Genomic DNA, 27,972 nt, shown 5'->3' on the forward strand with positions numbered 1-27,972 from the left:
CCCTTGGATCAGCATAACAGCCACATAAATTGCATCCTACACATTTCTTATAGCACCTATTCTTTTTAAAGGCCACAACACGCCTAATTCTTATCTGTGCAATGATCATGTTGTGATCCGAATGTCCTCTTAGAAAAGGTCCGTCCAACAAGGAGACATTACTGTGCCAACATTGTGTTTAATATTCCTCACTACAAAATGTTGAGACCTGTCTGTTCAGCCCTTGGCATTTCAGGGAGCTCAGCACAATCATGAAGAATGCCAGGGGCCCCTCCTTACCACCCATCTGAATGCTGTTCTGACCCACCCACTGACGTATAAAAGAAATGAAAATCTAGACCGTATTACAGTATCTTGTTGTTCTTATTTTCCTGCTTTCAGATGAATGAAATAAAGCTTGAAGTTGTGACACACATTATGTTTTTATGTTCAGATCTATAAAGCGTGTAGATACTTTGCTGCTGTTATGGGAGTTTTTATTTTTGCATTTTGACTCTTCGTACAGCACGGCGTTTGCTCATTGTAATTCTTGTGGTCATTATGGATACTTTACTTTTGCTGTACCTGATAATATTAAAATGTTTTTAATTTTTGTTTCAAGGAAGTGAATGTTGACTTTGAAGCTCATACTATGTCTGACGGTGATCATGATGGGATCAAAAAACTGCTGAAGCAGGTAAGCAAGTTTAATAGATTTACTTATCATTCAGTAGTTTTGGGTTATTAATGGGATGGGTTTGGGGTGAAGAGATCCCATGGAATGTAGCTGCCCTCCCCAACTCACGTTCCAGCTCTGGCAAATTTTCCAGTACCCTGGTGGAACAAAATAATTGTTCCCTTTGCAGTGAAAACCTAGTGATTTCTTTGTTCACATAATCCATCATCCTTTGTTCTCATTTCAATTTCTTTTTAATTTTGTAGTTGTTCCTCAAAGCCCATGTAAATATTGCAGAACTGACAGATCTTCTCATTCAGCAGAATCACATAGGAAGTGTCATTAAGGTAATTATTATATATTTGTTTTATTTTTTGTTTGTGTTTTTTGCTATTGTTTCCCTTTGGAAGTGTCAGCGATCACACATGGGGGACTCTAACTTTCTAGTTGGCCACCATTACTCTAGATCAGTGTTTCTCAACCAGCATTTCATGGGACCCTAAGGTTCCTCCAGAGGTTACTAAGGGTTCCTTGAGCGATGATCAATTTTGAACTCTCATGTCAGTGACACCAATAATCTTTTTGGCTATCTGTAAGGGGGACATTCTTCCCAATGACCAGCAATGTAAGCGGAATTCTTCTCACTGACCACCATGCTAATACACTGTGAGCTGTGGATATGGGAATTATAGAAGGGGTTCCCTAAAGTTTGAAAGTTTGTTTTCAAGGAGTTCCCCCCCAAAAAAGCTTGAGAAAGGCTGCTCTAGGGGAATGCCAGATGCATCTCTGCTGTTGGGGATAGCCATGATATGAATATCCTTCCAGCTAGTTATTTTCACCTATTGTATGATATCATTGCTTTTGGAATCACTGATCTAAAAACAGGTAAACAATTGAGGATTTAGACATTTTTTGTGGCATTCATGGGTCGGCAACCAAAGAAATAATAAAGCTTGAAGCAGTCAGATGACTGACATTTTTAGCAAAAGCAGTCTGCATAAATCTTTCACAGGCTAGAGGTGTATTGAGCAAATACAAAACTCTTTTGTCCAGAAAAGACCTATTTAACACATTTTATTTTTAAATTTTGCATAAACGGTTAGTTCACAAGTATTTTGTAGTTTTAACATTTAAAATATTAAAAATAAAATAAAAAAAATAAAAAATAAAAAATCTGCTGTAATTTTTTAAAGATGCCAAATTCAATGCAACCTGCCAGCCTAGAGGTGAACTATACATTGGTGTGTGAAATGCCTGAAGTATTATAATAAACAGAATTTATATAACGCCAACATATTACACAGCACTGTACATTAAATAGGTGTTGCAAATGACAGACAGATACAGACCGTGACACAGGAGGAGCATAGGACCCTGAGATTTTCTGGACATAATCTAGGAGGTGTAGGGGAAATAGCACACAATAGGAGCGGGGATATGGAATTATTAAAGTTTTGTACTTGGCCCATATTACCAATATTTATATTATAAAATATTAATAAAAAATTATTTGTTTGATTATTTATAATTATGAATGTCAGAACTTAAACCCTGGAATCTAAGGCTACGTACACACGTGCCATAATTGTCATTAGAAAATGAACGATTCACGACCGATCAACGATTATTCACAATTATTTTGAACAATCGTATTGTGCACAATTATGTACATGCTGTATCAAAACGATTGTTCAAATGTAATCCACCAATAGTGTACACACACTAGATACTTCCTGCAACGTTCAAACGATCGTGACATGTACAGGGGAAAGTGTATCACAGAACCATCTACGATCACTAACTGTCACGACTGTGCGCACAATAGATGGCGAACAATCGTTGCCCAATCAGATTGGCCGGGACGGTCATTCGTTTCCAGTGACATTCCTCTTTCATCAGCGTCGTTGTGCACTTTTTTGCGCGTGTGTACGTAGCCTAAGGTTCAGGTCTTATATCAGACGAGAATCTGGCGTGTGTACAGCGCTCGTCATCTGAACGTCTGTCCTGGAGAGAGCGTAGCGCGGTGCCGCTCCGATGTTCTACCCTCTCAATAGAGCAGAATGGCGCTGTATGTACAGCGCTCATTCATTCATCTTTCAGTCTTTTGTCTTTGGAAAGGTTTGTGAAAGATCCTTTCCGATGAGCATTATAGAACGTGTATATGTAGCCTAAGATTTGAAGGCAGAAAGCGTGTGTCACATGCTTCCCCATAATTGGGAATACCCAACTGTTTCTTGGTAGTGTGGGTGGGGGTTATCTTCCTATAATAGATGAAGTAACAGAAGGCCATATTGGCTTTGAAATCGGCTTGAATAGGCTTTACCGGTGATATATGCAGGAAGACCTTACAATTTATTTCTTCATCTTGTCATGCCTACTTTCCCAATTTATTCCAATTATAATGTCAACTTATCTTTCTATGATTGTTTCCTATATTGCAGCAAGCTGAAGGAACAGAGGACAGTGATGATGAAGAGATTGAGGACCATGTCTTTGGTTTCATAAGTCTTTTGAACTTAACAGAGAGGAAGGTGAGTACTGGAGGGAATCCTCATTTGTGTGTCTGGTTTATTTCTTTGTTGTCTTGGCAAACAATAGTATGCATTGTCTGACTGGATTGTAATCTGATGTCAATATTTATTGGGAACAAAGGAAACCATTCACCTATGGAATCCTTACTATACGGGATCCATGAATATATCTCTTGCTGGGCATAGTTATCTCCAGTGATCTGAGAGAATCCTATTATGGCTGGGTTTGGTAAGGGAGATATTTACTCAAAACACAACTGTGGTATCTCATTACAAACAAATGATGTTTGCAGTTGTAAATCTTGCCTTTTCTGCTCCTTTGTTGAGCAGCCATGTCTCCAAAGTCTATTAATGTCGAATTCATAATGATTTGGCAATATAATTAAAGCAGAGGTGCTGATTGGCCAGTCACATCTGAACAACGCTTTTCAAGCTCCCCGCATGACCAGTTCATCAGTTTTCAATCCCCTGCAGCCAGAACCACAGGACTGGCCTCTAGAAGATTTGAGCAGAAAAGCTACAAGGGTTCATTATTTTATTGCCAACTATTTTATGTGATGGCACACTATTCTTACAATACTACAGGCTTATATTTGAGTATTGGCCCATCTTAAAGCTGAACTCCAGCCTACAATTTTGTTCTTAAATCTTATTGTTCTGAGTAATTTGAAAGAGCACTAAATGACCTGCTATGGAGAAAAAATGTGGGATGTGGTAGTGACCATTGGTGACCAGACTTGATTCTGAAAACGCTAATTGCCTGGCTAGCCATGGCAAAATTTCCTACCTGGAACAAGCATGCAGATTAGACAGAGTAAGATCAGAATATATTTTTTCCAGGTCAATGGCTCTACATATAGAGGCCTTTGGGTCAAGTTGTGTCCTCCATATTTTGTATATAGATGTCCTTCAACCTAACTCATATTATGGAGTGCCCATATCTTTAAAACTTGTTGGAGTTAATTTTCCACACATGCCCCTGCAATTTGCTTGACTCTGGCGCCTCTGCTGCCAGATGCTGCTGCCAGAATCTGGACGTGAGGATCCTGCTGATGGTCAATCATAGTGGACACCTTGCCAGCATGCTGATGAGAAAAAACTCATGACCCAATCCATCATCAAATGGCCACAGATATTTTAAATTAATAATTAATGTAGTGATAACCTAGTGGAGGAGTGCGGTGGTGTTTATGGTGATAACTGTCATTGAAATCCATATTGACTCTTCACTTATATACTTACACTCAAAAACACTTGGCACTTGAAAATCCCATGTGCTTTGAAAAAACAGCTCAAAACAAGTATTAAAAAATAAAGGTATGTAAAAAAAAAAAAAAAATACTACTGTCAGTAAATTTTTGTTAACAAGGATACAATTTTGTTTTCATAGGGCACCCCATGTGCTGAGCAGGTAAAAGAACTGATTCTAAGCCACTGCGAGAAAAACTGCGATCAGAACACAGTCGAACAGTTAGATAAAGTTTTAAATGACAACAGCAAACCTGTAGGCCTTCTCCTCAGCGAGAGATTCATTAATGTTCCTGCACAGATTGCTCTGCCTATGCACCAGCAGCTCCAGTAAGTCTAATTTCCAGCTTTTTTTTCTATTTTCCCTCCGTCACCATCAAAGATGTTATTTAAATGTAAATGTGTTGAAGTACAGAGACTAAAAATTGCAACAATGTGACAATGAAGTTGATATGATTAGTAGAGGCAGGGTATGTTCTGTCTTTGTTTCCCCATGAAAAGTAGAACTGTAATTGTTTCTCATATGTTTAGAGCACAAAAACCACAGTGCTTCTCGTTAAGATTCATTTATAATCTGTACGGCTTTCAAATTGGGAAAATGCTGTTTTAATGAATTTTGTACTGCAACTGTCTCTGCTTCACAAGTAAATAAAAAAATAATTGTGTACAATTCAGGGAGCTTCTCATTAAACCTAAATGTATGCTAATTGTCAGACAGGCTACATAATCCTAAATATCATTTACTGTGATGTTGTGGTGTGCGTTGGGGGGTCAGAAAGGACGCTTTAGTAAGTTTTAAAGTGGATCTATGCCCCCATTCAAATAAATGTGCTGAGGCACTTACTGTATGTACTCAAATATAAAAAGGTACCTACCTTTATCTGAGAAACAGGAAAACTACACAGACTCGAGTATAAACCTAGGGCACAAAATGTAACATTCAAAGCAATAGTTAATAAAAATGTCTATAATATTATTGTGAATAAATATGGTGTGGTAATAAAATTTTTATTTAAAGGGGGAAAAATAATAATCACTAGGGCTATCTCTTGTTATCCTTTTCCCCCTTTAGTATAGGTAAAGCATTTTATACTTTTTAGTTTTTGATAATGAGTTTTTGATAATCCACTTGCTCTTAAATGATCTTTTGTACAATATTGTTGATTACCAGAAGATGGCACTGTGTCCCCAGGTGTGTAACAAACTGTAATAATATCTTAGATGGCAAGCGTTTGTTACACATGTTACATGGGGACATAGCACCATCTAGTGAGATAAATATAAACAGATTTTTGGCGTTTTCATGTCAAAAAATGATGGCTTATATTCAGGTATATGGTGTTATAGAATAATCTGCACAACTTTCTGTTAGTCCTTCTGTAAACTGTTACCACTACCTGTTGATTCTGCCAGTGAAGTCGACCTAATGCAGCTTCTTGTGATGGTGTAGCACCTTACCCTGAATTCAGTGTTGCCCATCTCATGTATTAAGATGGAATGAAAAATGTTGCAGGATTGGAAGACATTTGAGTCCCCACTGCAAAATATTATGTGTTGTTGTTTTGGATCCTACAAAGGATCTACAAAGTTCCTACAAAGATCTACTCTAGTGTTGCCTTACTTTGCCCCAGATAGCGTAATTTGTACCCAAATATTCTCCAGTACAGATGTTGTTCACAGGACAGCATGGTGTTACATGTCTGGCTGACTTGTTTGATGGAGGCTGGGTCAGGATTTATTATTCTCTTAACTGTTGTGCGTGTTAAATTTGGGATAAACCCTTTGCTGAACAAGCCGATACTGAACATCACCAAGATGACACACAAAGTGGTTTTATATACAAACAGCTAAACTATTGCTCACTCGTGGAAGTCACCCTCCCTAAACCTCCATAATGGCTTTAATAGATTGAATGACATTATAATCAATGAAAAATTGACCTCTCTTGCCTTTGACAGACATGCAAAATTCTTTAAAGTTTGACCCCCCTGGGTGAAATATATTACACCCAGCCTGAGATCTCTAGGGATCTATGTGTTTGGAGTCACCCACATGAAGAAGCTCATTCTTTCTCTTCCACTGTTGCTCACCATAATCTTTCTTTCTGTTCTGGTGTTTCCAATATATTATGTTACTGCATTGGACCACTTTGACCCCAGCATTGGGTACCCCCATTTATACTGTCTCCATATAGCCAAATGCTTAGCTTGGCCCACTTTCGTCAATCTCAGTTTCTACAAGCTTCTGAATAGTGGTGACTGTGCGGTCATAGCTTTGGTGTAGGCATTGCTATACTAATTTGGGAGTCTGTATTCCCAAATTAGTATGGTTCAAACATTAAATGGTGGAGGTTGTTGGGGTATTAGTTGTAGGGTATGTGGCCCTAGTATAGGGTAAGGGTCTCTACTGTCACCCATGGCCCTCACATTGAATGAGGGTGGCTGTGACGTGAGTGTTGCTAGTCTAATGTGAGAACCTTGGCTGCTGTGCGGCTCACACATTGTGGCGACTATCGAATCCTAGGTCTGAGATGGGTAGTGCTATTCCAATGTGAAAGTCTCTTTTGTCAGCTGTGGCTCTCACATTTATTGGCGGTGCTTGTGGGGGTCCTAGCACTGGGGTGTACCATCTAGAAGGGTGTTGGGTTCTCCACTGGTGGCTATGGGGTCTTGGCTCTGGATGGTTACCGACATTCCAACATGAGAATCTCAACGTACAACAGTGGCTCGCTCATGATTACTGGTGGGATTTTTGGGGTTTCTAAGACTTTCATTTCACTGTTGTAAAACAGTTGATTGCACTGTTTTTAAATGGATGATTTCTTAAAGAAGTATTCGATTTAATTTTATTTAGGTGTTCTTTGTTAGGTTCAGTCCTCCAGTTTTTTTTTTTGGTATAAAAAAGCACATTGCATTTTATGACTCCCACTTTTAGCCAGCAAGTTCTATAATGAGGAATCTATCTGTGGCCCCTTGTCAAAAATAACCCATGCTTTTCTCTTTTCTCAGCCCCATTCTTTGTTTTTATAAGATGCCAATAGACTTTGGTTAGATACCACCCATTTAAAATTGTTCTGGCCTTATAAAGACAAACCCAATGTAAAAAAAAAAAAAAAGGACCAGCCAGAAAAATGTTGTCCAATGCATTAGAGCTCAACTTGGTTTCCTCCCAACCTGCAATTGGACAATAAAAGAAGAGAGGGTTCTGGGGTAATTTTTGGGAGGTAACATTCCCTACCAGTAAATAACCTGGCTCCTTCTGTACCTATTGGTCCTCTACTTCGTTGGGTACCTTACCGATTAATGGGTGGATACCAGAGAGCCTGGGTTCTTATTAGGAAATGCTGTTGAATTTGTAATTTGTAGACACCTCAAAATTCAGGGCTCTTGGTCAGAGCCCTTGTAATTCTTCATAGGTGTGTACTGCTTTCCACCTATGAGATTCAGGGGTCCGTTTAGGTTTTTCCACACTTTGATATGTGCATTTTAAAGTATATCTGTGGCCAACGCTTTTCAGTTTTGGACATGGCAAGACTAACTGGGACATTTTTTCTTCTTCTTGGTGTGTTTAGTTGGGGAGATTTTCTTTCACCTTATCTCCCACACAATTCTTACAGGATTTGTCATCTCCATTGGAAGATGTTGCGTCTGTTCTGTTGCACTCCCCACCCTTGTGACAATAGTTACCAGGACGCAGTGACTTTCCCCTATTCAGGACACAGACAACAATAGAACTCTGACAAAAATATATTTGCCCAGAATTAAACTTTAATTTCGGACCTTCAGGAATAAAAGAAGAACATTTTTGCAACTTTGTATTACTTAGTACTTAAATTTGCCTTCAGGATAGGCTTTGTGCAGTTTGCTATATAGCAGAGCTTAGCCTGGGTTAGGGAAGCAACAACCAAACAGCTGTGCTGCAGTGTACATGTGCTAACCAAAGCCCCCGCTTATAATAAAAGGAGAAGCAGGAGACTGATGACATCTTCCTGCCACAGTCTTGTCACAGGCATGGAAGGAAAGACACGACATATGAGTGTTACTTTACCTGCAGCAGAGGTCTAGACTCAAATACAAATCCCATATATTTAGCCGTTTGCCTAAACTTCAGCTATAGGCTTGTAATGGCTGATGGTTTATAAAAAACAGAAAAAAATATTCATCACCTGCTCTCTCAAACCAAAGTGATAGCAGCATAGGATTAAAATTAAAAAAAAAAAAGAGCGTGTAAATAGATTTTGCGGAAGATACATGGTGCCTGAGCTTCTCTTGTTAACCTGCCATGAACTATGAATTCCATTATTAATTCTGGCACACAGAGGCGTTTGGGTCTCGCGGCTGTAAATTGTTAATTGCGGAGTAGCTGGTGTCACGCAGGAAAAGGGTCACCCCTAGAAATGGAGAAATTACTGGTTTTCGCAGCGACACGACTGCAGTAAATCTAGTTAAGATTGCAGCACAAATGAAGTAGTGAGCCTCCGGGTCAGACCGGCAGTAATGGCTGGAAATGGCGTTGTACAATATAAGCAGATCACGGTATAAAATGAGCTGGCTCCAGGCCTGTAATTTAATAGTAAACTGTCAGCGATATGTTGGATTTCTGTTTACACAGCACACTTCTGTGTTTTAACGTATGCTCATTTGCATAACGTTTATTGTTATTGCCAAATTTTGGGGGAATTTATTCCCTCAATTTGAGAAGTTATAATTCACTCATTCTGCTCCTTTTATATTACATTTCAGGATTCAGGGCCTAATTAGAGCTGCTTTAGACAGTGGCTGGTAGTGCAATGGTCTGATATTTGAAGCTGAACTTTGAGCAGGAGTAGAAGGTGCAAATTGCTGCAGCTCTGTAATTCTATTAATTTTTTTTTTTTTTAGTAGTACCTTCATTTGAATTGGCATGAACCTTCTGAAATCATGTACTGGCTAGGGAGAAGCACAAGACTTAAAGAGGTTCTCCCGAGCCTCTTAGCTGGGTGCACCACCCAGCACTTTTCGGTAACCACCAGATGTTTTTAGGTAGTTACTGAAAGGTTGGGTCATGATACAGGGGCACTGGACTGGGGCATAATACAAAGACGATGGAAAGATGGGACATACTAAGGGGGTGGGCACTTTAAAGTTGGAACAAGTTAAAGAGCAGAATGACCAATATGTTGAAATTTAGCATAAAAAATCAACTCTCCTTTCCCGGTCAAGACTATATTGTGTGACAAAGCTGTGCAAATCTGTGGACAGAAATACAAAACTTTAATAAGCAAAACAACTCACGCATATTGCCTAAATGAAATATTTAGATTTTGGCATAGGCCCAGTTGCAACTGATTTTCTTAAAGCTCTAACTATTCCCACGTGTTATTTCCAAACAGGAAGGAGCTGGCAGAAGTACAAAGGACCAATAAACCATGCAGCAAATGTTATTACTATCTCATTATCGGTAAAACTTTCACTGAACCGGAGAAGAAGTCTACAGGAGGTGGAGGACCTCAAGGAAAGCAGGAGATAATGTTTGCAAACGCAGAAGATGAGTTTTTCTATGAGGTAATTTCTGGTTTGTTTCCACTCAACTCTCAAAAAAAGAAATGTGGTATGTGAGTCACTTTTTCGGGGTAATACATGTCATGTAGTCTTAAGTATCTATGTCTGAGAGCAAGGAGGTAGCTGGGTACCATCATTTCTGCTTGTGTGGAATCTACCAACAGTAAAGCTGCTCATTTAGGGCAGGCCAGGAGGAGTGGGCAGAATTGTTTGTTCCCGTACCAGGGTATAGGGGAATACATGTCCCACGTAGCATTATAGATCAATGCCCAAGTGCAGGGAGGTAGTTGGATACTTTCTCTTCTGCTAGCCCCCCAAGGTAATGCAAAGGACCGGTGGAATGGTAATTAACCAGCAGTAAACCTGAGGAAGGCAGCAAACCAGGAGTGTGCAGGGCTTTGTGTGCTCTTACCAGGGTATAGGGGAATAAATCTCCTAGCAAGCCTTCTGTATCTATATCCTAGTGCAGGGAGGTAGTTGGGAACTGTCTTTTCTTCTGGTGCCATCTCTAGCTTTTATTGTGCCAGGCAACTGCTAAAAACAAGAGTACAGGTGCATTGTGTGACAGCTGGTATGAAATTTTTATTGTGTTGTCAGCCTGCAGTGAAAAGGAATAATTTTTGCAGGATTGACAAGGCACACATTGATTCATTAAACCAGGCGTAAAATTTTAGTTTTAGGGTTTGCGAATGAATGTCGGCCAATTTCCTCCCCAGTAAGTAACTGAATGTGAGTCAGTTAGTGATTTCAGTTCATTCTCAAGTCAGTGCACTCAAACTTATAGTGAGTTGCTGCTCTGATAGCTTCCATGTTCTCTGGATCCGTGGAATTATCATGACACTTAAATTTTCACATAAAGGGGGAGCAGGGGTACAAATAACAGATCGGCAGACCTCTCCAATGGAGAAGCCAACTAGATTTATATCTAACAACACTTGGGTGAACCTGCCACTTTAACCTTTTTTAAAGAGCCACTACATTCAGATTACAAAGTTTAAACATATTAAATAATTAGAGATGAATATAAACTCCTTAGAAGATATTATTCCTAACCAATGTGGAAAAACATTTTGTGTAAATTGTTGTCTTGTCATGACCCCCTCCCCAAAATCTTAATGTACTATTGTGATGACTGGGCTATAATAAACCCATTTTTAATAGCTTACCACTGATAATCTTCCTTGTTGTTAAACTACATTTTAATGTGGTCATAAAATATGTTTTACAGCAAAATCTAGGTTTAAAATGAGCCTCATCTCTAATCCATGCTCAATTAGATTTAATTTAAAATGTGTATTTAAATGATTTGTGCTTCTCCTAGATGTGGAGGCGAGGGAGTAGATACAAGGATAGCCGCATGTCTCCATAATGAGGTTACTAGTCAGACATCCCGTTTAACAGTGGGAGGTTCAGCTAAATCCGATGTGGGCCATTGTGCAGCCATTTTGCTGCTGGGGAGCTAAATTCCGTAAGGGACACATCCATGCCCTAACTCCATGGGTCTCATTTATCAATATCAAGGCAGAAAAAATGGATGCCGGAAAGAAAACATATTGCATTTTGCAGAAACTAAGGAATAACTAATAGGGCCGACTGTGTGTCCATCTTGCTTTTTGGGAACTATCGGTCCAACCAGAGTAGCTCATACTTGAATTAAGCAGGCCTTATTTCCCAAATCTAGGGAGAGTAGATGTATAGGACTGCTACACCAAAAGATATAAAATCTTAATGAAATAATGCTATCAAAAAATCATTGGTTGATATATACGTCCTTTACTTAGACTTTTACAGAATTTCAGAAAGTTGTGATGAAGGGGGTATAGCCTGGCTACTACAATGCGTTGGCTAGTTTTTTTTTCATTACATAACAGAATATATACTTTGGGGGATCCTGGTATGGTGCTGATCATCTGCAATTCCTGAAACACTTAGGAGGTTCTCAAACAGCTTGTCCAGGGCTCAGGAGCACCTACCTGGACCCCTTGTACCTCAACAAGGACTTATGTCTAGTAATGTAATCCCGGATCCAAGTACTGATTGTAAGATCACTTTAAAACATTTATTCCACAAAAAGTTGAAAAGTAAAACTGTGACCTCCCATTACAAATATGTGCTGCTGCAGTTTTCTGAGCCCTGCAAATATCTGTTGATCCTTCTAGCGATATCTACCTAATGCTTGCTTCCTTTGATGCTGCTGAAGTCAGGACCGTGTCATCCCTCTTATGTAGGCAATGCTTGCTCACACTCAAATAGGATAGAAAAATGTTGCAAAACGGTGGCTATCGGCATTGTTATTGCCGATTCTCAAATGTGTGGTTTGTCAGTCAACTTTTGTCCACTGCTTTCTGCTGAACGGACAACCCATCCATTGTGATATGCAGTGTCTAGGAGAAGGTGTAGCTTGTGAGACACATGAATGAGGGTTTAACTTGGTCAGGAAAGATAGTTTCATTACAGTTAGGTTATTTGCCCCCCACCTTACACTGTATATTAACATATGACTATGGTAGGGATATTAGATTGTGATCCCATTTGAAGAACCGCTTGTGAAATTACTATGGACTTTGTAAAGTGCTGCATAATATGTAAATGCTATATAAATACTGTGTAATAATAATCCCACCATGGTCAGAAACTTTCTTATGGGGACCACCAACCTTTTCCACAAAGTATTTTAAAGTAAGGGTCACACTTTTGTGTATGCAGTGAATTGCTAAAAAAACAGTGTTTAAATGTACATACTTTGTGTTTGCATTCATTCTGAATGGTATCCCAAAACACATACAAGGTTCACGTCCGCACATTAACTATGTGTTGCCCAGAAGTAGTGGAGATGGTATTTTATTAGTCCCATTCTGGGAAAAAACACGTGTAGGTTTAAACCAACCTTTGATACTAAAAGAAAGGTGTAAGCATAGTGTCTGCTTCTTCTAATTTTCTGACCTGTATCAGACCAATGGCACCTGAATGCTGCTGGTTCTCATACATTTATGGATTAGTAAACAGAAGTTGATAACTTTTTTTTTTTTTTTTCTTGTTTTGTCTCTTTGCAGAAAGCGATCATGAAATTCAACTATTCTGTCCAGGATGAATGTGACTCGCAGCTTGGAGGAAGGTGGTCCTTTGATGACGTTCCTATGAAGCCTTTCAGAACGGTCATGTTGGTCCCAGCTGACAGAATGAACTCCATCATTGAGAAGTTCAAGGAATATCTATCTGTGTAAACCAGTGACTCCTTTTTATGTACTGCCTGTTAGTAAATAGATTTTACAGGGGGGAAAACATTTCATAGAGAAAACAAGCTGTGGTTACAGAGTATTATAAACAGGATTGATATATTTTTATTAATTTTTACCAAGGCAAAATTCTGCAAGAAAAATATACAAAAGCCTATGAAATCCTGAATGTGTAACATCTGTTAAGTTCACAGTTCATTAAAAATCCTCTGTATTTGGAACACATATTGCACTTCTATTGCCTTATTTTCCAGGCACATTTATTGTATGAGGCACCTCTGCTCGGGTGCACTAGATGTCTCTTCCTCAGTGACTGTATCCTGATTTTCTGACCGGTCCTCTGCTGCAGCATTAGTAGTCCGACACTCAGATGCCTTCTCCAGGATCTGTTTGCTTTCACTGGGGGGCAGATTGCTAAAGTAATATTGGGGCACCATCTGCATGAACCTAAAACGAGAAAAAACGAGCTAAGAATTTTGTATTAAGGATGGTGTGCTTGCTGCACATGCATTAACAAACAAGCCAGAAAGAAGAACCACATTGAGACCCAAGGTGTAAAGGGTAGATTAACTAGCACTATTGACTGGTTCATAAATGATTTCCTACCTAGGGGGAATGGTGTAGAATCATCTACAACAATCATGTTGCCAAAAATATATACAATTGTAGAAAGCTCTTTTCTGTTAGCAAATTCCTATTGCTGGGTATTATACTGCCTGCTTAAGATACTGGGGGGATTCACCTTTTTGATAATGCATATTTAAAAAATAAATAATAAAATCATAAAGAGTGGAATCACATGGGTAGCTTTTGGGTGGCTGTCAGCTTCCACCATCATGCTTGTTTAAAATAAGCATTGAATGTGTTTTTTTGGGTGATCTGCAGCTACTCCCTTTTATCCCCTAGCCTCCCTGGCAGTTTTCCCAAGTGTGGCTCGGGGTTCATTTTCAGTGCCAAAAGCTGTAACCCTGAGCCACACTCAGGGTGGAATTGCCAGGGAGTTTTAAAGTCTTACCTGGCTCCCACGTTCCGGCAGCATCCTCCAGCAGTGCCCATGGCGTCCCACAGCAGTGCCCGGCTTCTGTTTCCCCAGCGTGTGAACCTTGGGGACGCAGATGCCAGCTTGGCTGGAGGGTGGGACCATGGAGATGGTAGGCAGGAAATTTAAAATAAGTATTTTTAAATGTACCGCTTTTACATTGAAATATACTCATTATTCATACTGCCAGGGAGGTTAAGAACAGCCACTGCCTGTCTGTCTAGTTACCTGTAATGAGAAAATGACACCACAACCACACTGTCTAAACATACCTGAATGGCATCAGCTTGTCATTTATTGTTCACACAGGAAATACCGCTGATGAATATATATAGCCACTATCTGGAAACCCCAAGGAAGGGGTCCTCCAGCAGTTTATAGTTTCTTTCCATAAAGTAATAACATTTGGCTTTCCAGTTGTTTAAACTAGGATTTACACACAGTGGTGAATGGGAAACGGCCTCTGAATTTTGTGATCTTAATAAAACACAGATTATCCAGCCAGCCACTGCAGCAAGTGACATCTCTCTCCACAGTGGGGGCAAGAAGGGAACCTCGCTGCTTTTTTGTTCTCTCCTGCCGCCTACACAATTTTTTTTCTTCTAATCACAGTTCTGTGTATGGAAGAATCCGTAGCACAGAATTTTACTGATGTAGAATGCAGCTCTGCTAATCTCAGAGGTAAACCATGCACGCTCAGAGACCCCAGAGCTGGTTTCCGATTGGCTTAATAAATCATGCTTCAGGAATACCCATAAATAAATCTCTAATTGCTGAGAGTTTAAGGTTAAAATATGATGGAGATTTGAAGAAATACATTTTTTTCAGATAATGAACCTTTACCAAGAGAATTTTATAGATGACCAAAATTGACACCTTAATCTGAAACTGACAATAGTCCACATGTAATGCCAATGTTTAGACTTTCAAGTCCTTGACCCAAAACAAGTGTAAGGATCCAGAATATTTGCTGCATGTTTGTTCTGGTTCTGAGACTTCAAAGCAATGCAGCTAGGCCTCTGGCAATGTCAGGACGACAGCAGTGGCTGCTCACATATGCATCATAACCGGTTTACGCAGAAGGTTCTTTCCCCGGAAAACTTAAGTATATCTCCACCACACATGGACAGAAGGATTGGAGATCAGAAGTGTGGTGTGCCGACTAGAGATTTTACCCTTACTTGCTGTTGGCACAAGAAACTTACACTGATTAGCTAAAACAATAAAACCACTAGCATATTATTGTTTAGGGTTCCCCTTGTGCCACTAGAACAACCAAGACCAGTTGGGTCTAAACCTCTGAAGAATTCTGTAGTATATGGCACCAAGATAAGATGCACACATTCCCATCCATCCAAATAATTAAAAAAATGTGATCAGAACAAGCCACCTTTCTCGACCATCCAGTTCTAACACCCCTTGGTGGTGGAGAGGGGTCACTGTAGGTATTCCAACTGGTCTGCAAACTATTAGGCACGGTGTGTTCTGACGGCATTATGTTTTGCAACTAATTCTGCTTCAGTAGCTCTTCTGTGGGATTGGACCAGATTAGCTAAGCCCCCCCCCCCAGGTAGTTACAGCATGCCATTGGTTTAAGTGTCCATCCTGCTTGGGTGAGGCCTTAAAAGAAGGTCTTTTGTAACATCATAGGGGTGTGTTTTTGGTACTTACAGTTCTGGGGAAATTTCGGTAGCAATCCTAATACAGCTTCTGTCTGCCACACTAAATTCATGGAACAGGATCCATTCTGGGATAATGTGATTGAGGAAATATCCTGAATCAGGGTGCAACTGGCCTACTTGTTTGTGTATCAGCATGATGTAATTCCCCAAACCGTCAACATCCCGAGCAATCTACAAGACAATTTTACATTTTACTGATAAAGTCAGAAACTTTAATATATATCTGACAATTACTGTTAAACTGAGGACAATGGCACTATTCCCATTGAAAAGTTAGGTACGTGTTCCGGCATGTTCTAGCAGACCTTTATAGGTATCAAGAGTTTCCTACCCCCATGCGCAATACATCCTCAGAAAATTTTTAGTTCCTGTCTGTAAATTTGCCCTGAATGAGCAATTATTTCAGCGTTAGGCACTAACCTAGAGGTTAGGGGAAAGTTAGCTTGTGGTTAAAGTTAGACACTAGGGATGAGGGGGTTAAAGTTAGGAATAAATTAGGGGTCAAGGTTAGGTGCCAGGTAGGAAGGTGTTAGAATTTAGCAACTTTAAAGGCAAGGGTTACGGTAAAGCACCAAGAAAAGGGAGGGGGGGGGGTAAATGTTTAGGCCAAAAGAGGGTGTTAAGTTTAGACAGGAGTGCGCACACACAGTATGGCTCTTAGTGTTTCTAAAGTTTGCGTGAAAAGACAACAAATTACTCTCAGTATGGTTTTAAAGATCAGATAATACACATATCAGAAGCAATCCTAATTTCAGAAAGTGGTAGCAAAAATGTTTATAGATTACATTTTGTGACCTGAACTGCTCTAGCGATAGAAACTATTTCTAAGTTTCTTTTATAGCAAAGTTCACCTTTATTATAGCAAAAAGCAAAACACTGCAGCCATAGCAACCAATCAACCTTATTTTATTGGTTTATTTGCTTTGAAATGCTTAAAGGTAAAATCATGTGAGTTATCACTTGTTACTTAAACTGAACTTGAACCCAAAAAATGATTTGCCATCTAACGGACAACAACAACTGGAAAGTTTTGTTAAACTTCTCCTGAGAATACCAGCATGGTTATTGTGCCTAGGCACTCCTGTTCTGCAGATTCCTAGCTGTATATCTGCATTATCATTTAGTGATGTCACTACAGTGTTAATCGTCATTCTCCTTGTTGCAAAAGAAGCTGTACCTGGGGACCTGCCATGCAAGGATCTTCGAATAGCCTGACCTCAACCTTACTAAACACTTTTGCAATTAATTGGCACTGTGAACAGGCCCCCCTCTTCAACATATGTACCTGACCTCACAAATGCTAAAAGTAGAGAGAAGTAGAAAAGTAGAGAGAAAAGTAGAAAGTATTAAAGATGTAAATCTGGGCCCAAGTGATATTAATACCCATGGTTTTAGAAATGCACAAACAACAAACCCATATAAGTGTGATGGTAACATGGCCACATAGGGTATATGCATTGGAAAGACTCTGGTGCTATTGCTTAAATGATGCCAGGGGGGATTCCTACCTGCATAAAATACCCAGACAGAAGGGATTTCTTTATGTTCAAGACATTTTCATCAGTGCCAAAAGCTGGTTCTGAAACGGGCAGTTCCAATCTCTTCATTATGTCTAAGAGTTCCCCTCGTATGACACGGGCCGTCTCCAGTGCAGTATAGTCCAACAAGTGATCCTGGCACCACCGCTCAACGATATCTGTGTCAGAGAGAAGTTATGTCATAAAGATACCTTTCATTTATTTGTATTTTATTGGGGCAAGTATGAAAAATTAATAATAGCGATAAATAGGTCATATTTACAACTCAAAGTGTCTGTATCAGAGGATCAAATAAACAGTTGCAGTTGTTAAATAGACCTGAATAGCTAAAAGGTCAGATTATAAACTGCCAAATGACTCAGAGGAGGGTCATTCCCCTTACCTTTTCTTATCTTAAAGTTTGTATGCTCTGTGCCTTCAATTTACACAATAAACTTTAATTCCAGTCAAAGACAGTATAGATTTTATGACCTATCTGAGTCCGATTACAAAGCAGTGAATCGGATATTAACTGAAACATTCCCTGGTGGAAAATGTTCCAAATCAATGTGTTTCAATGGCAGTAAATGATTATTCACCAGGGAATATTACAAGGAAATTTCAAATTCATGGCTTTAAAATATTGACCTCCATGTTGGTATCCATACCAGGTAAAGTTGGGGATCCACTAGTGGTTCCTGCTGAGGTCAAAGTAGGACCGGACCGGTCCCTTTGAAGCAGCAGAGATTCTTTTCTGTCACCTCTTTGCTAACAGTGAATTTTTATTTAATTCTAATAATGCAAACTGCAAGACCTACATTGTTAACTTCCATAGCACCCCAGGGGCCACAAAAGAGCAGAGTGGTCTATTATGTAAATGCCAGCCTGAGCAAGAGAGCTTACACTGTGCTATTTACAGGTTTGGGGAGAGTCAAAATGTATCTGTCTACAGAACAGTTACAAGGACTACAAGGGCAGTAAAACTTTTCTCTGTGACAGTCATATTCCTATGTGGTGTTAAAGTTATGAGATCAGGATTAGAACACAACTGTCTGTGACTGATAATGGATTTGTACGGCCAGTAGCACCAATGTAACAACTGCCATAGCAGAGTTAATGCCGCTGCCATGGGGCCTGGGTTAGGAAAGGGTCCATTATGGGTTATTAGGATATTGAGAAAAAATTGTCACAGAAAACCAGCATACAGGTGAAAAGATGACAAATCCAGTACTATAAATTTAGAGTTTGAGAGGCTGCTGCCAACAATGACTCTGTCCCCCCAGAGACGTTTTCATTAATGGATCAATGTCATTTGCAGATAAAGGGTTCTCAGGATTGTCTTTGATCTCTTTTGCAGGTTCTGAAGTAAGGAGAGTTTGTTTAGCTGACCTAACAGTTTTATTGCCCTTATATGGATTAGCCTGAAATGAACCCTAAAGCCGCATACACATATGCAATATTAGTTGTTAGAAAGGATCTTTCACAATCCTTTTCAACGACTAGTATTGCCTGATGCATGAACGAGTGCTCCACATACAGCATCCTTCTGCTCTATGCAGAGGGAAGGGGGAGAGCGACGGAGCGGCAGCCTGCTGCGCGCTCTCTCCCTTCCCTTGCAGTAGGAACGTTATTCGTCCATCGTCCGTGGATCCACCAGGATGGTCATTCGAACGATTGACGACTGGCGCCATACACACGCCAGATTCTCGCCCGATATCGGCCCTGAGAGGATTATCAAGCGAGAACCGTTGGACGTGTGTACGTAGCTTAACATGGTCTTTCTGGGCCTGTAAAAATCCCTGTGTGCTTTTTACCTCTGCAAAATACAGGCAGTTGTAGAAAGTTTATAAGAGTTGTAACAAATATAGAGGGAGGGCATCAACATTGTCCTATTCTACACCCCTGGCCAGAGCTGCATGGTTTTGGTATGTGGATATGTACTTTACAGTCAATGCTTCTAATCTGAAGTATCAATGAGTTCGGGTTTATGCTGTCAAGCGTCTGTCTGGGTATTATTCATGGAAATGGAGGTACCAACAAGCTGCCTAGAAGCCTTGTATTATATCTTGCTACTGGAGGTCCTGACAGTTTTAAGAAACCAACTTTGCTTACTAGCATATGGTGGATATTTAAAAGATCAGTACAAACACTTTACATGTTAGTTCAGTGCTAAGAACACAGTAAAAGCACAATGACTTACACAGTCCAATATTATTCTTCCTTCTCTGGGTATACTCTCTGTAGATGTTGATCAAAGTAAAGTGATCCCCCGCAGGGTGTAAGAATTTCATCCTTCTACGTAGTTTGGCATCATCGGTATCCATGGGAGAATCCAAGAAACAGCTGGGTGCTGCCAATTTAAAAAGCACAGGCCAGAATTAATAATAAAATGCATGAAGGCCAACATGGGCTATAATCCAAATATACAAAATTAGGGCATGGAACACTGAGAAATTTAGTTGTAACACCAACATTTAAGCCACTTCATAGTTTGTAGCTCAAGTTGAGCCTACATTGTTTTGAGCATGTATTTATTTAGGTATACACATGTTCACTACAGCTTTAAAAATAGAGACTAGAAAGTAGAGTTATTATGAGTAAATGTGAATTATTTGTCCAAGATATCAAAGGGTGTATATAGGGTTTTGTGCTCCCTTGGAAAGAAGCCATGCATAAGACAGACCTTAAGACTCTGAGTGCAGATGCCAACCAGTGTAGCAGAAGTGCAGCTCTTTTTTGCAGGTCAAATACATGGGTCTGCTTCCGAATATACTCAAAGGCATCTGTGATGCACCCGAAAACAAGCTGCATTTGCCAATCAACACAGACCTTCCAATACAGACACTAAAGTAATTATGTCACTTGGGACACATGACCAAAATTCAAAGGCTAATTGAGATAAAAAAGACACATGTAAATGTAATGTTCCATTGCAGATAAAATAAACAATGCAGAATATTTTTTGCACCTATTCCCCAGCATTAACAAAGCTGAATGTAACTGACATTGCAAATCATATAATTAAGGGACAACTAAAATAAATTAATTGGCTTTGAATCATTAATCCAAATGACCCGATTGTCACTTGCCTCATTGAATCTGATTTAATAAAGCTCTCAAAGGCTGAAAAAGTTTGACTTTCATCAGTAAAGCTGGGTAATCCAGCAAACCTGGAATGGATTTCTTAAAAGTAATTTACCATTTGCCAGCAAATATTTTGAATCCTGGACCAGGTCTATTCCAGGTTTTCTGGTTCTCCCAGGTTCACTGATAAAAGTGTATCCTCTCCAGCCTTGGTGAGCTTTAATAAGTCAGCCCCGATTAGAGAACTGCAGTGTGCACTTGGGGACAACTTTCCTGTGTAATTTGTAAGCTTTTAAGCTCTATCGGAAGTTTTAGATGTGGTGGTTGGTTGCCATCACTAGGCAGTGCTAGACAATAATCAAAACACCTCCATATATCAGTTAGGTAATATTGTCTGCCCCAAACTACTCTAATAACCCAAATCAGAGAGACAACTGCAGATATCGAAGATATATATAGGATATCTAAGAAAGATATAATCTTACGTTTCTAACCCCGCTACATCCTACTAGCAACAAATGCTACACTTTGAGTACATCTGAGAATCTGACCTTTACCTACCTATCATTGAGTCACATTATATCCAGCCATCTCCTTTTATAAATGACCACTGTTCATGGACTGTAATGAAAGGCAAACGTCCTGCAACTGCCATTATGAAAGCTTCTATGTCTAGATATGTCTAAGTGAGAATATACAGAAGTGAAGCTGACCTTATGACAGGCTGAATATAACCGTAACACATAAAAATGGATGGTCCAGCCTAAATGTTAGATATGTTAACTACAATAGAAATGTGTGCGTTAAATAGACATTCTCCAACTATGGAAATAGGGACATTCTGCGCCCATTTACCTGCCTGCTAGAAACAAAAGAACATTTGCAGCCTTTAGTAATTTTTATAGTTTGGAAGTTTTTAGAAGGTTTATTGAAAATGGCAAATGTTTTAGCTGATTGCTACTTTTGTATCTGTATATAACATTTGGTGACCAACCTGTCTTCCTTTTATGAATAGGCCCCATAATCTCAAAGCCAGGAGGGCTACTCTGATAAATTACAGTAGACTTGCGCTAACATTCTGTTTACATTATAAGTTAGAAGTCGATTTAATAGACCCTCCTCGGTGGGTAGCGGGGGCTGAGTGCTGTCGAATTTTGCATCTATTATATTGGGCCCACAGTAGGGCAGCAATGAAAATCAATGAACCTGCAGTGTATGAGCCGGGCCAGGTGTTCCAGGCGGCGATCAAAGCAGCACAAACTCAGCGTATGCTTCTCCAAGTGCTGCTTCACTCAATACATTTCGTAGCCCCAGGGTTCGAGGGGAACTTGGCAAGCACCTAGGATACGTGCTAAGCGCTTTCTTTTAATGTGAACGTGGCCTTACTTATTCCTAATTATTACCCAGCAGTGCTTATTGCAGGTATTTCCTCCATATTCTGCCGCTGTAATCTTTAATCTAGTCGTGTCATCATTTTTATTCTATTTCTTTTACATACTCTGCAATATTTACAGCTCCAGATAGCAGCAGGACAAAGCAATCTCATTCATGATCTGCTCCGCCAGATTTCCTGTACAAAGATTTTTATTTTATTTTATGACGTGCTAAAATTGCTATATCGATGTCATCTGTTCTATGGAAACCACGATTGTCTTGCAGTACCTTTAATTTGCATACAAATATGCTTTTAGAGGCCGTGTTACCACAGTCCCATTCCAGATTCAGACGCCGGCCTGGGAATCGGGCCCCCCGGCTCTCCCTGTGCTCTTGTCGGAAAGTCCGCTGTTTAGCATGCACAGTGGAAGTCCCTATTGTTTTCCTCGTACAATACCTGTAACCATGGCAGCCAGCGTCAGCATTTCATGCACGCAGTCAAACTCGCAGGCAGCTAAAATAGATTTTGACAGTTGTGGATCCAGTGGAAATTCAGACATAATTATTCCAAATTCAGAGAGATTTCCATCATTGTCGAGGGCTGCCAGGTAATCCAGATCTTCCAAAGCTTGCATTAAACTTTCGGGGTCTAGGAGGAAGAGAAAACAACGTGTATTGTTAAGTTGTTATCGACTGCAATTGAAGAATGATTTTATAAAATGTTGCAGTTTAATTTTTGTAAACCTCTATGGACGTGTGAGAAACTTTTGTATGCAACTTGTTCTGCCTGTCATTCGCACAACTCCCTTATCAACAGATTACTAAATAATAAAGTGATCATTTTACCCCAACAATCTATGGAGGTACGACTTCAAGGGATTCAACAAAGAGATCCTTGTGGAGCTTTTGTATATTCCTCGGTTTTACCCTCTTTATTATAGTCTTGGTGCATTATATTATTATTGATATTTTAACCAAGATCAATCCAACTAAACAGTGAGCCAAGATTAATGGTGGTTCTAGTTCAAGCCTATCCAATTCGTAGACAACTGCCTGTTTTTTGAGTCTTCAACAAGATTATAGCTTTAAAACAATGGCAGTGCAAGTCTTGATGTAGTTTGGAGTCCAAAAGGGACTTTCAGACTACATTCTAAACTACTTTACCTTTACTTTATCTATAGTAGAGGCACCATGGCTGGCAAGTCTTATAACGGAATAATAGGACTTGCTTCCTGCACCTAGTTTGAGCAGAGACCCCCAACCCCAATCTTCACATTGTTGCCGACAGCTTTAAAACAACCCAGTCCCTGTAATTTCCAAGGAGGACATCCAACGTATAAAAAATATAGTACTACATTGAATGGTCCTTCAAGGAGCCCTATGTCACTATGGGATTTAGTAGTCTAGCAATTTTGTGATACACCCCCACCCACATTCACAATTTTAAACATTCATTAAATCTTGTGGTGTTATGGTGAGTCTGGGGATATCCCGGGGATTTCCTTTTCCCCTCCAGTGGTCCCGGACAGGGTGGTGCTAATGTAATGATATGCAAGTGCTGCTCTTTCAGGAGCACCATAAGCCCCGGCCACAAGATGACACTTCCAGAGGTTGTACCGATGATGGCTAGAATCCACAGTAGTGTGCTAGATACTACGTCTAAACGGGAAGCTTACCAGATCACAGAGCTTTGTCAAAGACGTATTTACAGCAATCATACCTCCTGCAGCAATATATTTACCAATACACAAAAAATGGTGCCTAAAATATTGCTATTTTTTTCCCCCCTGTTGAAGCAAATTGAACCAGGCTTTATTAGGGTTTTTTGCCTTCCTCTGGATCAACTATGTCTATAGGGTTTTATCGAGAATATGTTTATTTCCATAGGTGGAACTTGAAATTGTCTTTTTTTAACGTGAACTTAACCGGGGTTTAAGGACATCCGACATACAGATGCCTCCTACATACGAACAGGGCTTCCCTGCTCACTCATATGCAGAATGGAGGCTTGAAGGGGGGAGGGGGAGGTTTGCATGACTTGCAGAAGAAATCTTTTGCTAAACACAGCTGAGGTTGTGGGTGAGGTTGTTTCTTTTTGCATATCAAAGCATAGCTTGCTCCAGAAGGTAATGAATGTCTAGGTGCCATGCTTTGTTTGTGATTAACTCACAGTGTGGATTTTAAACAGAAACTGACACCATGCTGTCTAATAATATGTTGAGACAAACATCTGTCCCCATTGCTTTATTTTATTTTTTTTATTTTTTTTAATATTTTACCTGTTCCGACTTACATACAAATTCAACTGAAGAACAAACCTACAGTTCTATCTCATATGTAAACCGGGGACTACTTGTATGACTCTCACATGGCACACCTAGGAACCAATAATTGTCCTACTCACAACATATAAAAATGTGCTAGACTGGCAACCTAACCCTTAATCAGGCCACATTTATGACCATTTGCAAACTTTGCAAAGAAGCAATACAAAACGACCTGCAAAATGCACTGGGGATCAGGCTCGCATATTGTTAAAGCTACAGTGAATTTTATCATTGGGCTAAAACAATTGCTTTTTGGGCTAGGGAGTCCCGGGAGCTCATGCTAGCACACAGGTACTTTCAGCTCATTCAACCTTTCTGGCCAGTGTCAGAAATCCTACCTTTTATTTCACACTCTGGAAATAAAAAAAAGAAGTGCTATATCTATGGTTCATGAATAAGTAAAGATCATAAATCAAAACCTTTTTCCATTGATATGCAAATAGGAATGGTAAATGGCATAGGCAATGTTTTTGTTTTTTGAAAAACTCATAGCAGTTAAACTAGAGGGATTTACACCTTCCTAGTAATCTACGGACAAGATGCGGAAAGGCTCATCCATCACAGTAACCTGGGAACACTGCTTCTACCCGATCAGCATTTTATTGTGTAGAATTAATGGTGATTCATGTGTAGATACTGTACACTACATGACTATGTAACACTCAGGCTTCACAGTAAGTGGAAATATTTATTAGGCAGTGTAGAAGGTTTAATGCCGGGAGAAGTGAGACCTTGTAAAGTTAAAGCAGTCAGGCGGAAACGCGGGCCAGAGAAGTGTCGCAGCAGTCAGCCATGAAATGAAAACCTACAGCTTCTACAAAGGACAGACAAGGGGGGAAATAGGCAAGACGGCAAGATCAACAATAAAAATTATTAAATTAAAAGAACACTCAAATACAAAAATGGTGTAAAGAAAGTGAACCTGCAGGTGCTATAGAACTGTCATTGCTGACATTTAAAGCTGCAGGCCTTCTCATACCTAGTCCTAATTCGAACTTCTGCCCAATAGGATTGATTGAAGTCAGTGAATCCATATGATTTCTGTGGAGCCTCAGATTGAAACGTTTGACTTGCACTCAATCCCTTTCTAATACTTAATTGTCTGGCTATACAAGACCAAAACAAATTGCGGGATTATTGGGAAATGCACAAAAATGGACTGATCTATAACCTCCCCACGGTTCTTTTGGGTATCCTAATATCTATGCTCCATCGTTTTTTAGCCTGCTTGATATGAAAAGTGTTAATGCAAAGACACGTTGCAAAAACCATGTAAAATCAACGTTGGACCTTCAGCTCTGTCATGTCCAATCAGATTTTCTGCGGTTCACAGAGTCTGAAAAGGGTAACAAGTTAGCTGCCTTTGTTCATTTCAATTACAACTTCGAATTAAATGTGTTACAATTTGTAAGCATGAAACATCTAGAGGTTTTCATGACATAAACATAACCCCTATTACTGTTCCTTACAGCTAAAATTCAGAAATAATCCACAGCAGTATTTGTGAATGCACTCATCAATAGGCAGAGAACAGTCAATGACCTCTGTTAACTTATTATGATTTTACACTTTCTCCTTCAATATCCTGACCTGTTCTTTATTAATGTGTTTACCGCCTGAAGGGCCAGCGTCTTTCCCTGCAGTTCAAGGAAATTACAGCAAAAAAAGCAAGTTCAGTACTGTGTGTACATCTTTTCTACATATAAATAAGTTATAGTAAGGAATAGTTTCCTGGACATATGAGAATGAGGCACAAATAACCCCCCCCCACCCAAAAAAAAGTGTATATATAGCTTACAAAATGCTACCAAGGCTATATCTAGACAGGTTACACCCACTTTCAACAAGTACCACCCTAGCGGAGCCCACCAGATCCAGATCAAAATAATGTCATTAGTAGGTTTATTAGACCGATCAAGGAAGAAACTATATATTGTTTTCATCAAAATTACCAGATGAGACAGTTAACCTCCCCGGTGGTTCATTTCTGTCCGGATTTACATATATAATGTATATATGTAAATCCTGTATATGTAAAAAAACAGTACTTTTTTTTTTACATTGTAGGCCTGTAATTCTTAGGCATAACTCACCGAAAAATGTCCAATATTTAATAAACTTTAAAAAAACAAAACAAAAAAAAAACTCTGGTAAAACAAGGGTGCTTACTTTGTATTGGATTCAATACAGTTATTTTGTATTGAATCCAAAACAAAATATTTTGAAATTCCCACCTCGCTCCCACATGCACCAACGTCACCGGGAACTCCCAGGGAATGTCCGCGCACTCGCCTGGGAACAGATCAGAGGAAGAGGACGTGGCCCGAGGATAGGACCCATCCCCAAGTGTGGCTCAGGGTTATCGCTTTCAGCAGGTTTTATTTTTACCCCGAGTACTGTTAAAAGATAGACAGATCTTTATTGTAGAAAGGAACAGACAACATCCCTTCTGCAATAAAACATACTTACATGCCTGTTTGCAGTCTTCTTTACGAAGAAAAAAAGCTTTTGCGTATGCTTATCTCTGAAGGAACTCCCACACACATGTGCAGGAGTTATACCATCTCAGCCGGGCCAGCACAGAGGCAGTGGTGTCAATCCAGAAAGCCGTGGGTAGGACTAGGTATTGCCAGGTGCTGATTGACTAACTACAGGCTTTTAAATCAGCAACGACAGAGGACAGCTAGATCCTCTGTAATTATTATTCTACCCACTATATTTGAGCAGACACAGCAAACAGAAAAGTAAAAAGTCTACACTGAATGGAGGAGCAGTGCAGCATTGTTGCCACACTATCAAAGGAAGCTGCATTGTGGAACTTTCTATAGGGACAACTGTAAGTACAGATGTAGTTGTAAATAAAATAACTTATTACAGATTTTCCCAAGTATGCCTTTACAAGATAAAAGAGGCCAAGTTAAGGTTATAAATAAATTGAAGAGATAAACAAAAGGGGTGCTTTTTAGGCAGATAAAATGTAACATTTACTTATATCATGTATGAAGATAAAAAAAATGTATGCAAAAGGCCAGAATGGCACCAGACAAAGTAATGCTAATGCGTCATTACATGAGGTCATAGGTACGTTTCCGAAAAAAGAACGTAGTTGTCTCTGTGCCCAACGCATTTCACCGTTTGGCTTCCTCAGGGGAGGTAGAGACATATGACATAAGTGTATAGTAGCCACGCCTCAACTACGTATGCATTAAAGGGGTATCTTGTTGGAAATGGAAATACCCTGGTTGGAAGGGCTTTTCTTCCAATGTCTGAGTTGCTCATTTTATTTTAACATAAAGCAACTTAAATGAAAATGCAAAATGGCTGCTATGGGTAGTACAGTGCATAAAACACATGAAATCCAGAAGTGTTTATATACACAAATAAATTGATTTCTGTATACATAATAAGTGCACAAAAGTCCCAACTGTAGCTGGTGATCCTACCATAAAAGTCCTGGTACAGACACTTTCAGTAGGGCGACAACATTTTTTCCTAGTCCCCCAACTGCACTACTGCGTTGTCAACCTTTATACATTAGCTTCTGGGTCTACAAGTGGCGATTTCAATATATTATTACATGGACATGTTTCTTGTATGTCACCACCAAGGTACCGGCTATGAGAAATGAAGGCCATCGCTAGAGTGCATTTAAATGGCTAAAAGATCAGCAGCATTGACATGCAACAAAATGATGACTAAAAAGTGAAAACAAGCATTATACTTATAAAAAAAAAAAAAA

The 27,972-nt window shown here is 39.6% G+C and overlaps 2 protein-coding genes across 2 annotated transcripts in view; one reads left to right on the forward strand and one right to left on the reverse strand.

The window, feature by feature from the left end:
* The window catches only part of BCCIP (BRCA2 and CDKN1A interacting protein), a 15,957-nt gene extending 2,522 nt beyond the window's left edge, over nucleotides 1-13,435 (forward strand). The window contains exons 2-7 of the mRNA XM_072424682.1: nucleotides 602-676; nucleotides 922-1,002; nucleotides 3,097-3,186; nucleotides 4,577-4,764; nucleotides 9,806-9,977; nucleotides 13,028-13,435. Of these exons, the coding sequence (XP_072280783.1) occupies nucleotides 602-676; nucleotides 922-1,002; nucleotides 3,097-3,186; nucleotides 4,577-4,764; nucleotides 9,806-9,977; nucleotides 13,028-13,198 (777 nt within the window). The 3' untranslated portion in view covers nucleotides 13,199-13,435. The remainder of the gene's footprint in view (nucleotides 1-601; nucleotides 677-921; nucleotides 1,003-3,096; nucleotides 3,187-4,576; nucleotides 4,765-9,805; nucleotides 9,978-13,027) is intronic.
* The window catches only part of DHX32 (DEAH-box helicase 32 (putative)), a gene marked incomplete in the record, with an annotated part of 46,582 nt that continues 31,900 nt past the window's right edge, over nucleotides 13,291-27,972 (reverse strand). The window contains 5 exon segments of the mRNA XM_072424685.1: nucleotides 13,291-13,657; nucleotides 15,921-16,102; nucleotides 17,440-17,627; nucleotides 19,649-19,798; nucleotides 22,364-22,555. Coding sequence (XP_072280786.1) covers nucleotides 13,471-13,657; nucleotides 15,921-16,102; nucleotides 17,440-17,627; nucleotides 19,649-19,798; nucleotides 22,364-22,555 — 899 coding nt within the window.

This window comes from Pyxicephalus adspersus, chromosome 10 (genome assembly GCF_032062135.1).
Source record: "Pyxicephalus adspersus chromosome 10, UCB_Pads_2.0, whole genome shotgun sequence".
Taxonomy (NCBI): Eukaryota; Metazoa; Chordata; class Amphibia; order Anura; family Pyxicephalidae; genus Pyxicephalus; species Pyxicephalus adspersus.